The sequence below is a fragment of the Dasypus novemcinctus genome, chromosome 9 (assembly GCF_030445035.2).
Source record: "Dasypus novemcinctus isolate mDasNov1 chromosome 9, mDasNov1.1.hap2, whole genome shotgun sequence".
NCBI lineage: Eukaryota > Metazoa > Chordata > Mammalia > Cingulata > Dasypodidae > Dasypus > Dasypus novemcinctus.
In genome coordinates, this window is record NC_080681.1 from 80,327,867 (window position 1) to 80,340,759 (window position 12,893).

The 12,893-nt window shown below is 37.3% G+C and overlaps 1 protein-coding gene across 3 annotated transcripts in view; it reads right to left on the reverse strand.

Annotated features, from left to right (window-relative positions):
* The window catches only part of ZFYVE9 (zinc finger FYVE-type containing 9), a 279,436-nt gene that overhangs the window by 105,952 nt on the left and 160,591 nt on the right, over positions 1 to 12,893 (reverse strand). For all 3 annotated transcript variants that reach the window (XM_058303586.2, XM_058303585.2, XM_071217438.1), the window contains 3 exons: positions 11,721 to 11,841; positions 8,017 to 8,139; positions 5,851 to 6,006 (listed from right to left, as the gene is read on the reverse strand). In XM_058303586.2, the coding sequence (XP_058159569.1) occupies positions 5,851 to 6,006; positions 8,017 to 8,139; positions 11,721 to 11,841 (400 nt within the window). The remainder of the gene's footprint in view (positions 1 to 5,850; positions 6,007 to 8,016; positions 8,140 to 11,720; positions 11,842 to 12,893) is intronic.

The following is a 12,893-nucleotide window of genomic DNA, read 5'->3' on the forward strand; positions in this document are numbered from 1 at the left end:
TTTGTATACCAATGTTCTTTGTGGCATTATTTACAAATGCCAAAAGATGGAAACAACCACAGAGTGTCAATTAATGACTGGATAAACAAATGTGGTATATACATACGATGGAATACAATGTTGCTATAAGATAAGATGAAATTTGGACATATATGATTACATAGATGAACCTTAAGGACACTATGCCGAATGAAATAAGACACACACAAAAGGACAAATACTATATGGTCTCACTAATATGAACTGAATACAAAGAATAAACACATGGAGTTAAAACCTAGACTATAGGTTACTAGGAGATACTAGGAGATAGACCAAGAAGGGGTACTGATGCTTAATGTATGTAGAATTTTCAATTAGCTTGATTGTGAAAGTATGGAATTGGATTGAGATGACGGTAACACAGAGAGGTAAGTATAACTAACACAGCTGGTTTACAAATGGGATTGTGGCTGAAGGGTAGTCCAAGGATGTAATTGAAAGAAAGCTAGAGAATAATCTAGGGACTGAATAACATAGTGAATGCCGAGATGGATGAGGATTATGGTTAATAATACAAGTAAAAGAATGTACTTGTATGAACTAGAACAAATGTCTGTCACTATTACAAAGTGGCAAGAATATAGTGATGCATAGAAAAAATACATTTAATGCAATTTATGAACTATAGTCAACAGCAATATGGAAATATTCTTGCATCACTGTCAATGAAGGCACTATATCATGCTAAGGGTCAATAATGGGGGTATGAGAGTTTTTCTTTTGGACTAACGAAAATGTTCAAGAGTTTACTGGGGCAATGACTGCACAACTCTGTGATGAATATGACAGCTACTGAGTGTACACTTTGGATAGAATGTACAAGGCATGGGACTGTATAACTCAGTGAACAGTATAAATATGAAAGGGTATTCTCATGAACTATAACAAATGTACAAAACTAATACATAATGTTAATAATAAGGGGTGTATGGAAAAAATACACCAAGTATATGCTATGGTCCACAATTAGTGCTAATAGTCTGATCATATTCTTTCATAATCTGTAAAAAATGCTCCACAATGATGCAAAGTGTTGGTGGAGGGATAATAAATGGGTATTTTGCACATTATGCTTGATCATTTTGTAAGCTCATAACTGCTCTAATAAAAAATTTAAAAATTGAAAAATAGTCTCTATATATTACCAATTCCATTCTAGGCCCTAGTTGAGATAAATGCTGTTTATCTCAAATCTGTATTTTAGCCTGGATCTATTTCCTGAGGTTCATATCCATATATTTATCTGCCATTCCATCTGCCAATCTCCATCTGAGGTACAGTTATTTCAATTACAATATACTGAATAAAGAACTCAACTCCCACTTCTCCACCCATCTCTTCCTCTTTTTCTATTCTTTACCTTAATGAATAAGATCAACATTCACTCAGGGGCCCAACACAAAAATCCGAGGCCAACTCTGACTTGTTCCTCTCCTTCATTCCTCAAATCTAATTAGTTATCAAGTACTACTGAGTTGAAGCATCACTATGTTTTAAATATCTCCAGCACACTTTATCATATTACTCTAATTTAAGCCTTGATAATAACTTGCTGGATTACTGTAATATCTTTTTAAAAAATCAAATTTACTGAGGTACAATTTACATACAATAAAACCCACAGATTTTAAGTGGAAAAATGAATGAGTATTGACAAATTGTCAATACCCATTATATAGCCACTAACCCAATGAAGATATAGAATATTTACATCATCCCAGAAAGTTCCCCTGCAGTCACCTAGCAACCACACCCCACCTCAACCCAGATAATTGCCTATCTGATTTTTATGACCACAGATTCATCTATTCCAGAGATTCATGTAAATGGAATCATGCTGGGAAACGGGCTTTGGCCCAGTGGTTAGGGCGTCCGTCTACCATATGGGAGGTCCGCGGTTCAAACCCCGGGCCTCCTTGACCCGTGTGGAGCTGGCCATGCGCAGTGCTGATGCGCGCAAGGAGTGCCGTGCCACGCAGGGGTGTCCCCCGCGTGGGGGAGCCCCACGCGCAAGGAGCGCGCCCATGAGGAAAAGCTGCTCAGCGTGAAAAGAAAGAGCAGCCTGCCCAGGAATGGCGCCGCCCACACTTCCCGTGCCGCTGACGACAACAGAAGCGGACAAGGAAACAAGACGCAGCAAATAGACACCAAGAACAGACAACCAGGGGAGGGGGGAAATTAAATAAATAAATAAATCTTTAAAAAATAAAATAAAATAAAATAAATGGAATCATGCAATATGTACTTTTTGTGTGCCTGACTTCTTTTGTTCAGCATAATTTTATCTGATACTTGCATGTTGTTATGTTTATCAGGAGTTTGGCATTTTATTGTTAGGCAGTATTCTAATGAATGAAAATACCAAGTTTGTTTGTCCGTAGTTTCTTGTCTCCCTGCCAAAAGCCTTACAGACTTTGCTATTTCACTCCACTTCTGGAGTCATTTTTCTAAAATGGACATCTGATTATGTGACTTATCTCTTAAAATTCTTCCAATGTTCCTCATTACTGACATAATAAAAGACAAGCCCCTAAACAAGACATTCATGAACCTCCAATGTCCTAGACCCTGATGGCATCTCAAACCCCACACAAACACGCAGTTACTTAGACCCACAATGCCATTCCTCTGTTTAGAATGTTTACATGTGAATACATTCAAACTACGGAGAACAGTGAATGTTTCAGGCCACTTCTGGAACTAAATTCAGGTCAAGGCTAATATATAGTCTGGATGACTTCAAATTATATATCTTGGAACTGGTACAGTAAATAGTGAAGTGTATGTCAGAGATGTCATATGGTCAGTTTTCCATGCATCGCTTTGCAAGATTACACCTAAATTATCACAGAGTCAAAGTAAGTCACAAACACATAAACTTTTCATGCCTAAGTTATAATCACATTGCAATGTAATTCTGTAAGCTGCTTTTGTACTTATTTCAAAAGCATTTCCCATACTATTGTACTCTTTTCATGAATAATACTTTATTTTTTTTATGATTTATTTTCTTTATCACTCATTGTTTGCAATCACTGTTCTCTGTGTCCATTTGCTGTGTGCTCTCTGTGTCTGCTCCTCTACTCTTTATTTATTTTTTAGATTTATTTTTTTATTTATTTCTCTCCCCTTCCCACCTCCCCGCCCCAACCTGTTGTCTGCTCTCTGTGTCCATTCGCTGTGTGTTCCTCTGTGATCGCTTCTATCCTTATCAGCGGCACCGGGAATCTGTGTCTCTTTTTGTTGCATCATCTTCTTGTGTCAGCTCTCCGTGTATGTGGCGCCATTCTTGGGCAGGCTGCACTTTCTATCATGCTGGGCAGCTCTTCTTATGGGGCACACTCCTTGCATGTGGGGCTCCCCTACGCGGGGGACACCTCTGTGTGGCACAGGACTCCTTGCACATATCAGCACTGTGCATGGGCCAGCTCCACACGGGTCAATGAGGCCCGGGGTTTGAACTGCGGACCACCCATGTAGGGGGACACCCTATCCATTGGGCCAAGTCTGCTTCCCCCTCCTCTTCTCTTTAGGAAGCACAGGGAACCAAACCCTGGACCTCCCATGTGGAAGAGAGGCACTCAATCACCTGAGCCACCACAGCTCCCGAGTTTATTGTGTCTCTCATGGTCTTTCCTCTTTGTGTCTCTTTTGTAGCATCATCTTTTTGTGTCAGCTCACCACACCTGCCCACCACACCAGCTCGTCTTCTCTAGAAGGCACCGGGAACTCAACCTGGGACCTCCTATGTGGTAGGAAGAAGCCCAATCACTTGAGCCACATCTGCTTTCCTGAATAATACTTTTAAGGGGTGAAATACATTCTAGAAAAGATGCATTTACCTATAAAGTTAAAGACCGTTAATCTTTTAACCCATAGCTGGACATTTAGATTGCTTCTAAATTTGTGTTAAATTTAGATAATGCCATAATGAACACTTTCATGCATAAAAGTGTATTTTCTATTTTGTATCATTTCTTTGGGCTAAAATCCTGAATGGGAAATTATTTTATCAAGAAGGAGTGAATAATTTATTTTAATATATTTATTAAAATATTATCAAATAATACATGAAAGTAGTGTTAATCCCTGTCTCTGCCCCATGTCCAACCCTTGTTCCTCAGAGCCAATCTCTTTCACTAATCATGTTTTAGTTCCTATATACCTGTACTATGCTTTCTTACTTTATCAACTACAGATATTATTTACTGACTCCTGTTATGATAAATGAGAATTCACTATCTCTCCCCTCCTCCATTAAATCAGAGGGAGGTTCACTTTGTAATGTCAAATAACACTTAAATATATTTCTTTCTCTCTCAACTTTGGACAGTATCTCTTTATATAAGTAGCCTTATTCTTTCCCGACTTCTGATAGCTATATCTTTATTTTTACATAAATTCACAATTTAATTGAAACCATAATAAAATCTGCCATGCTATTTTTGAAAGTTGAAAAATAATTGCAGAGTGTTTATATTATTATTACATAAATATTGTTATCTGAAGAAATAAGGAGTAAGCTATGATTATGCTTTCTTCAACTAGGTACCAATGTTATGACCCCAAACCCACTCAGAGAAAAATATTCTTAAATCAAGGTCAATGGATTCTCTCACAACTTTGATTTTAGCCTTTGTAAAATAATAACAATTACTTCAGTCAAAGTACTAAAAATTTATAATTTCCTCAAACCATGGTACTTTAGTTTGCTAAAGCTACCAGAAGCAATATACCAGAAATAGGCTGGGGGAAGCAGATTTGGCTCAACTGATAGGGTGCCCACCTACCACATGGGAGGTCCAGGGTTCAAACCCAGGACCTCCTGACCCATGTGGCTGGCTGGCCCACATGCAGTGCTGCTGCATGCAGGGAGTGCTGTGCCATGCAGGGGTGTCCCCCATGTAGGGGAGCCCCACATGGGGGGGTGCGTCCCACAAGGAGAGCCCCCCCCCATGAGGGAGGCACAGCTTGCCCAGGAGTGGCACCGCATGTGTGGAGAGCTGACGCAGCAAGATGACGCGGCAAGAGGAGACACAGATTCCCAGTGCTACTGACAACAATGCAAGCGGACACAGAAGAACACAGCGAATGTACACAGAGAGCAGACAACTGGGAGCTGGGGGGGAAGGGGAGAGATAAAAATAAAAAATTAATGAAAAAATTAAAAAAAAAAAATAGGTTGGCTTTTACAATGGAAATTTTTTAACGTACAAGCTTACAGTTTTGAGGCTGAGAAAAATGTCCAAATCAAGATATCATCTGGCCGTGCTTTGTCTTTACAGACCAGGAGTCCAATCCTGGACTCCTCTGTCACATGGCAAGGCACTTGGCAGAGTCTGCCGGTCTCTCTCTTCTCTTCTGGGTTTTGTTTCTTTCAGCATCTTTCTTCCATGAGTTTCTCTCGGCTTTTTGCTTCTTTGGTGCTCTCACATGCCTCTTTCTCTCTCTTTCTGTGTGTGTGTGTGTGTGTATGTGTCTCTTTCTCTCTCCATATTTATTCCATTTATTGAGGACTCCAATAAGAGGATTAAAACCCACCCTGGGTCATGTCTTAACTGAAGCAACCTAATCAATAGGTCCTACTTACAAGAGGTTTATACCCACAGAAATGGGTTAGCTTTAAGAACATATATTTCTAGGGTATAAAACAGTTTTAAACAATCACAAGTGGCAAGTTCTAATTTGCTACTAATATCAAAGTCCAATGCTAACCTTCCAAATTTAAGACTGCTTTTTATATCTTTTTATATTTTCATCATTTTAAAGGGTACATTCCCAATAGATGAAATCAAAAAGCATTCTCACCAGCCAGGGCATCCCGATAAAGCTGCACAAAGTGACTAAAGATATCCTTCGGCAAACACTTTTCATCCGGTAGACACTGCAGAAGAATGACTATTTCAGACTGACCCACTGCATGCATTCCCTTGGTTGTGAAACACCAACATTTCCTGTTCACATCTATAGATGGAATAAAAATATAAAAATAAAGACATTCCTCGCAACTATTACTGTTAAAAAAGATGCACAGAAATCTATTACAATACACCAGAGAATAAGATAAATCATACTGAGTCTGTATAAATTAATTGTGAACTATCACTGCATTGATCCAAAGAACTATTATAGAAAATAAAACATACCAAAGCCATCAGCTCTAAAGAAACACTTAGAAAAATACTTGGAAGATTTCTTCAACTCACCAATAACAAAACTAACAACCCAGCTAAAAAATGGGCAAAGGACTTGAATAGACATTTCTCTGAAGAAAGACAATTAGAAGGGAAGTAAAATAAGTAATGAAAGAAAATGCATTTAAAATGTTTGACTCCTATTATTCAAAGGTATAATTATTAAAAGAAACATCCTATTAATAATAAACAAAATGAATCTATGTATCCTAGGTTATAATGATTAAAGAATTTAGTCCCCCCACTTTTATTAAAAAATCACTTTCCCAAGTGAAGTAATTACTTATGGAAGACCAAAAACAACAACCAAAACCAAAAACAAAAAGCCTACATTATTGCTTTGGCTTCAGATTGTGGCCTAAAGAAAATACATTTTTATTCAGATTTATTAATTTTAATCTATAAGCCTTAAAGATTCTGGTTATTTTAATTACAGTCCTTTCTGAGGCAAAATTCTAGATAATCAGCAACATGACTTTATTTGGCTTTGCACTATAAAAATGGTTAAAAGGATGGCTTTTCTGGACTGCTTTCTTCTACTCTATTTTACATCTATATAAAGTCTTGAAGCATAAATTACATAAGTAGTCAAAAATAAAGTTCAGTTCTTGACATTTTTATCATTTGTACCCTAACAAAGTGGGACCCCCAAAGAGAATGAAAAAGGATTCAAATAGTATTATGGAAACCACTATGTAAATCAAAACTAACGTAAGATATAAGATCCCTTTCTTTCACTTCAGGAAATGTCATTTTATGTACTGAAACAGGAGTATCCATTTCAACAATATTAAGATGGTACATATGTCCAAAAAGGTTAGCTATTTTCTAAGGATGACTTACAAACTATGTATTGTAAATTAAAATTTCAAGCAAATTATTTTAAAACATGAACCTAGAAAGAAAGGAGGCAAGCATTAATAATGGCCAAACATTCAAGGGTACGATTAGCAAGTAAACCAGAAATGTGTATTTCATCAATGTAGAACCTCAGAGGAAGTAGTATAAGTGTTTCTAGTTTCAGGGTCAACTTAAAACAATTACAGAATGGGAACTGGAGAACTATTCCCCAGAGCTTCTTTTCTCCCTCCAAAACTCTGCATATTAATACTCATCCAGGATAAATACATTCTCTATTTTCTAATACCATCTTGGAAAATAGAATCAAGATTCTAGGTTATTATCCTCTCTCTCATTTTGATGCCCAAGAAGCTAGCACCAAGAACTACGAAGTTTCATCTGTATCTTAACTTATGATGTACTGAAGTTTCACTACGTGTTAGTTAACTAACCCTATTGTCAAATAAGATTTTGCTCCCTGATTAAGGTTTTTGGGATTAAAATCTAGCATGTAAATTGTTTGACCCTCATGGATAACTCACACACCAATCATTATTCTGGTGGTGAGTTATGACCAAACATATCTTTCTCAGGAAGAACCTAACTTTTATCAGTTCAAGTTTTGTTTGGCTTCTCTCCAAGAAGAATTCTTGCCTCATCCTCTGTGTCTAAAAGCAAGTGTTTCAGATAGTCCTACAGTTGTCCTCTGGGATATATTATTTTATTTAAACCTTTTTTTTTTTTTAAGGAGGCACTGGGGATTGAACCCAGGACCTCACACATGGGAAGCAGGTGCTCAACCACTGAGTTATATCCACTCCCCCAATTTCTTTTTCAGTAAGATTTGGATCTACATTAAAGTACACATGTATAATGCATTTGAAAGATTTATTTAACATCTATGAATCATTAATTTAAAAAAAATAAATTTCTAACTTACAATTTACAATTTTAACCATTGACAACAAATTTGCATTTAAAACAAATACAAGAGGATCTGGGCCACCATCCTCCAATTGCTGCATTACTGAAATCTGTGATGGTCTTTCTTCCACAGCATAGTCTGTAAGGAGAGAAAACAATGTAAGATTGGTTAAAGGGACAAATTAAAAAAGAAATCTAATGGAGAAATGTGATGATAATTCATAGGAAAGGGACAAACATTTGATTTATAAATAGGTGAGCAAAGATCCTGGTTCATACTTGCTGCTCCTATGTCATATTAATAGAGCCCTCTTTTACTCTCAAAAGTAACCAAGTATGGATGACACTTTAATTATCCTATTGAGAAACCTCTCCTAATCACCAAAATTGTTTTGCCACAGTCTAAAAACAAACTATTTATTAAATAAACATTCTCCAATTATCAGACAAGATTTTCATTATATATTCTAAGACAAACATCTAAAATAATCCATGATACATCAGAAAATAATACTAATTATGTCTGGAAAGGAGGTCTAGGGGTTGGGGTTGGGAGGAGTCCTACTTTTCCCTCTATATCCTCTTTTGGATGGTTTGAGATTTTTTTACCACTAAAAAATTAACGTTTAAAAATGCACCCAGAAAATAAGCTAAAAGTATCACAGGTGATGGGTCTCATGAAATAATTCCTCTAAGTATAATACCTAGAGTTCAGGATATGTATAATCAAAATCATTGGTAAACCGTACATATTCTGAACATGAACAAGTTAATACTTCAGACTCTGAATGCCACCTTCCTAAACAATTTCTATAAATACAATATGTAATATTTGGCCACCTTATTTTGAATAATAGTGGTCCTTTCTGCTTGAAGTAAAAATCATGTGTTAGAATCATGTGGAATCTAAAGATAGAGGAAAGGAATTGAAAACAAGAGTATATTATGTGGTTGGTCATAACATAATGCATCCCTAAGGGACAGCCAAGTAGAACAAGTAATATTATTTCCTGTTCACCAAGGAAAATTTAAAAAATATTTTTGGATGTAATAGAAAATGTCTACTCTGTCAATGAAAATATTTATTGGAAAGAGAAATACTGACAAAAATTTTTAATGAACTTATCCCACTGGAATACAAAATTGCAAAACTGAAAAGAAAGTAATATTGTGTAATTAAGTATAGAGCTAACTAATTTTTCTTTCTTGATACGACAGGTTTTAACAATTAAATTTAATGGGAATACCTTTTTATGAAAATGAAACCCTATAGTCTGAATTATTTTAATACTAGCATAGGCCGATTTAATTCCTTTTTTTTTTTTTTTTTTTTTTTTAAAGATTTATTTATTTATTTAATTTCCCCCCCTCCCCTGGTTGTCTGTTCTTGGTGTCTATTTGCTGCGTCTTGTTTCTTTGTCCGCTTCTGTTGTCGTCAGCGGGCACGGGAAGTGTGGGCGGCGCCATTCCTGGGCAGGCTGCTCTTTCTTTTCACGCTGGGCGGCTTTCCTCACGGGCGCACTCCTTGCGCGTGGGGCTCCCCCACGCGGGGGACACCCTTGCGTGGCAAGGCACTCCTTGCGTGCATCAGCACTGCACATGGCCAGCTCCACACGGGTCAAGGAGGCCCGGGGTTTGAACCGCGGACCTCCCATATGGTAGACGGACGCCCTAACCACTGGGCCAAAGACCGTTTCCCGATTTAATTCCTTAATAATCTAAAATTTATGAAAATAAACCTTGAAACCTACATAGCAATTTCACTAACAAAAGAATATTTTATGGGGTCCTGGTAAAAAAGCAAAGGCATTATGCTTAACTTTATATGAAAGTTCATTGTTGAACTATCTGGGACACAGCTGGTTTTGATAGTTCAATGCATTCAACCAATATATGCTAAGAGCTGATTATGGGCCTAGCATGTCCTAGATCAATTAAGACTGAAGAAACTCATGATCTAAGTGGAAGAATGAGACCTATAAAATATCTAAATTACAATAAGAAAAGTCTTAATATACTAACTGTGTAAGAATTGCTATGAGAACAAATATGAGAGAGCAAAACACTGTGATATAGGCTGCCTAAGTAAAGCTGGATTTTAAAAGGTTGAGGAATTCTTCAGGGAGTCTAGAGTATAAAAGGGCATTCCAGGCAGAGAAAAGGAAGAAAAGAAAAATATTAATCACATGCCCAACTACACACCAGACACTTTCTGGCTATGTATATTTAGGTATAATATCCTATTTAATATTCACGACTCTTTTTTTTTTTTTAAGATTTCTTTCTTTCTCTCCCCTCCCCCCCACCCTCGTTATCTGTTCTCTGTGTCTATTTGCTGAGTCTTCTTTGTCCACTTCTGTTGTCAGCGGTACGGGAATCTGTGTTCCTTTTTGTTGCGTCATCTTGTTGTGTCAGCTCTCCGTGTGTGCGGCACCATTCCTGGGCAGGCTGCACTTTCTTTCACGCTGGGCAGCTCTCCTTATGGAGCGCACTCCTTGCGCATGGGGATCCCCTACACGGGGGACACCCCTACGTGGCGCAGCACTCCTTGCACGCATCAGCACTGCGCATGGGCCAGCTGCACACGGGTCAAGGAGGCCTGGGGTTTGAACCTCGGACCTCCCATGTGGTAAACAGATGCCCTAACCACTGGGCCAAGTCCACCGCCTCTCATGACTCTTTAAGTAGTGGGTTACCTAATTTTTTTTTGATAGATGAAGAAACAGATTCAGAGAGGATAAATTACTTGCCCACTGGATGATATAACTAGAATGAAGTGGTGCTAGGATTAAAACTCAAGTTTGTCCAACTTTAAAGTTTGACTATTCCACAACAAAAGAAAATCATGGAAGTATGAAAAATGAACATTCAGGAAACAACAAATAATCTGTAGTATCCATAAAAGATTGGCTATAATGGTTGGAAAGAGTTAGAAAGACAGGATGAAGGTTATGAAGAATTTTATACACCAAGATAAGTAATTTATACTGAAGGTATTGTGAATCCATTGATTATGTCTAAGTAAGAATAATGCATGATTCTATCTATGTTTTAAAAAGATAACTGGCAACAGTATGGAGGATAAAATAAGGGAAAGAGTGAAGGCAAAGGAACAAGGTAAAAACTAGGCCAAAAGTAAGGAGAGATTATTAATACATCATTTCCTGAAAATGCACTGAATGAATGCTAGCCCAGATACATCAATAATGAGCATCCAAATAAAATTAAGTATTCTTTTGGTTGGATAATATTTTTACTTCTTACCAAAACTCCCTAAAAATATTCTCTTAACAGCAAAATTGCTATTTAAGTTCGGTGCTCTCCACTTACATACATGTAGTTTACCAAAGGTATATTATATAATCTTTAAAAAGGTAAATTAAAATACAAACTTACCAGAGTGGGCCAATTCTAGAACCACAAGCAACTCTTTAGAGTATGATGTGCTTTGAAATACAAAAACTGCTAATAAACTATATTTACATTGTAATTAAGAATATTAAATCCTTCTAAAGAATGAAAAGTACATTATAATACAGAAAACTAAAAGTCCACTTTATAACAATCAGTAAGAGCAACAATTGTTTTCATGGCAATTGGGATAGCTGCTTTTATTGTTAGAGAAAAGAGTAGCTATCATTCAAGCCCTGCCTCTCCCTTAATTAGAGGCAACATTTGACGTATATAACTAACCCTGTTTAAATATGTAAGCCCACATACCTCCTTTTACACCAGTGGAGATGAGAATAGGAGGAAGGCCATCTTCAGGAATAAGGTTCATTGCACTTCCAACAGGACTTCCAACCTGAGGTATGCTACCAGAGAATAGAGAAACATCCGTCTAGGGGAAGCAAATCATAAAGTGAGCATTATAGAGAGTTCAAGACTTTGGCAAAATATAGTTAAGAATACTAATGGTAATTAAAGTGAAAACTTGAAATTCATGCTTTTTGAAATATACCATAAGACATTCATTAACCCATGATTTCCCAAAGGCTTAGGTTTATACTATGAAATATTTCATGTATAACTGCTTCAAGCATAAAATCACAGTAATGAGGGAAGAAGTCTTATAACCTGGGTTATATCTGGATAAATCTCACAAACATTATGTTGAGATTAAAGTTAGACACAAATATTAATATACTATAAATTCCCATTTATATGAAATTCAAGAATAGGCAAAACAAATCTGTGGTGATACAAGTCAGCATAGTGGTTACCTTGGGGAAGAGGAGGTAAGTATTGACATACAAAGGGCAGAAGGAACCTTCTGGAGTAATAGACACTTTCCATGTCTTCACCTGAGTGGCGATTACATGGGTATATACAAATTCAACATGTTCTCCAGGGAAGCAGATTTGGCTCAACGGATAGAGCATCCACCTACCTCATGGGAGGTCCAAGGCTCAAACCCAGGGCATCCTGACCCATGTTGTGAGCTGGCCCACGTGCAGTGCTGATGCACACAAGAAGTGCCCTGCCACACAGGGATGTCCCCAGTGTAGGGGAGCCCCATGCGCAAGGAATGTGCCCCGTATGGAGAGCCGCTTCATGCGAAAAAAGCACAGCCAGGTCAGGAGTGACACCGCACACATGCAAAGCTGACACAACAAGAGACACAGATTCCCGGTGCTGCTGACAAGAATACAAATGGGCAGGAAGAACAAACAGCAAATGGACAGGGGGAGCAGACAACTGGGGAAGGTGAGAGAAAAAAATAAATAAATCTTTAAAAAAATAATAAGTTCTCCAGAGACTAAAGCCATTTAAATACTTGCTATATGTATTTTTATACCTCAGTAAGAGTAAAATAAAACTATTTCAAAAAGCTTATACTTATGTATTGCCATACTTTTATACACTTTTAGTTTTAGTGGAGTTTTGCTAAAA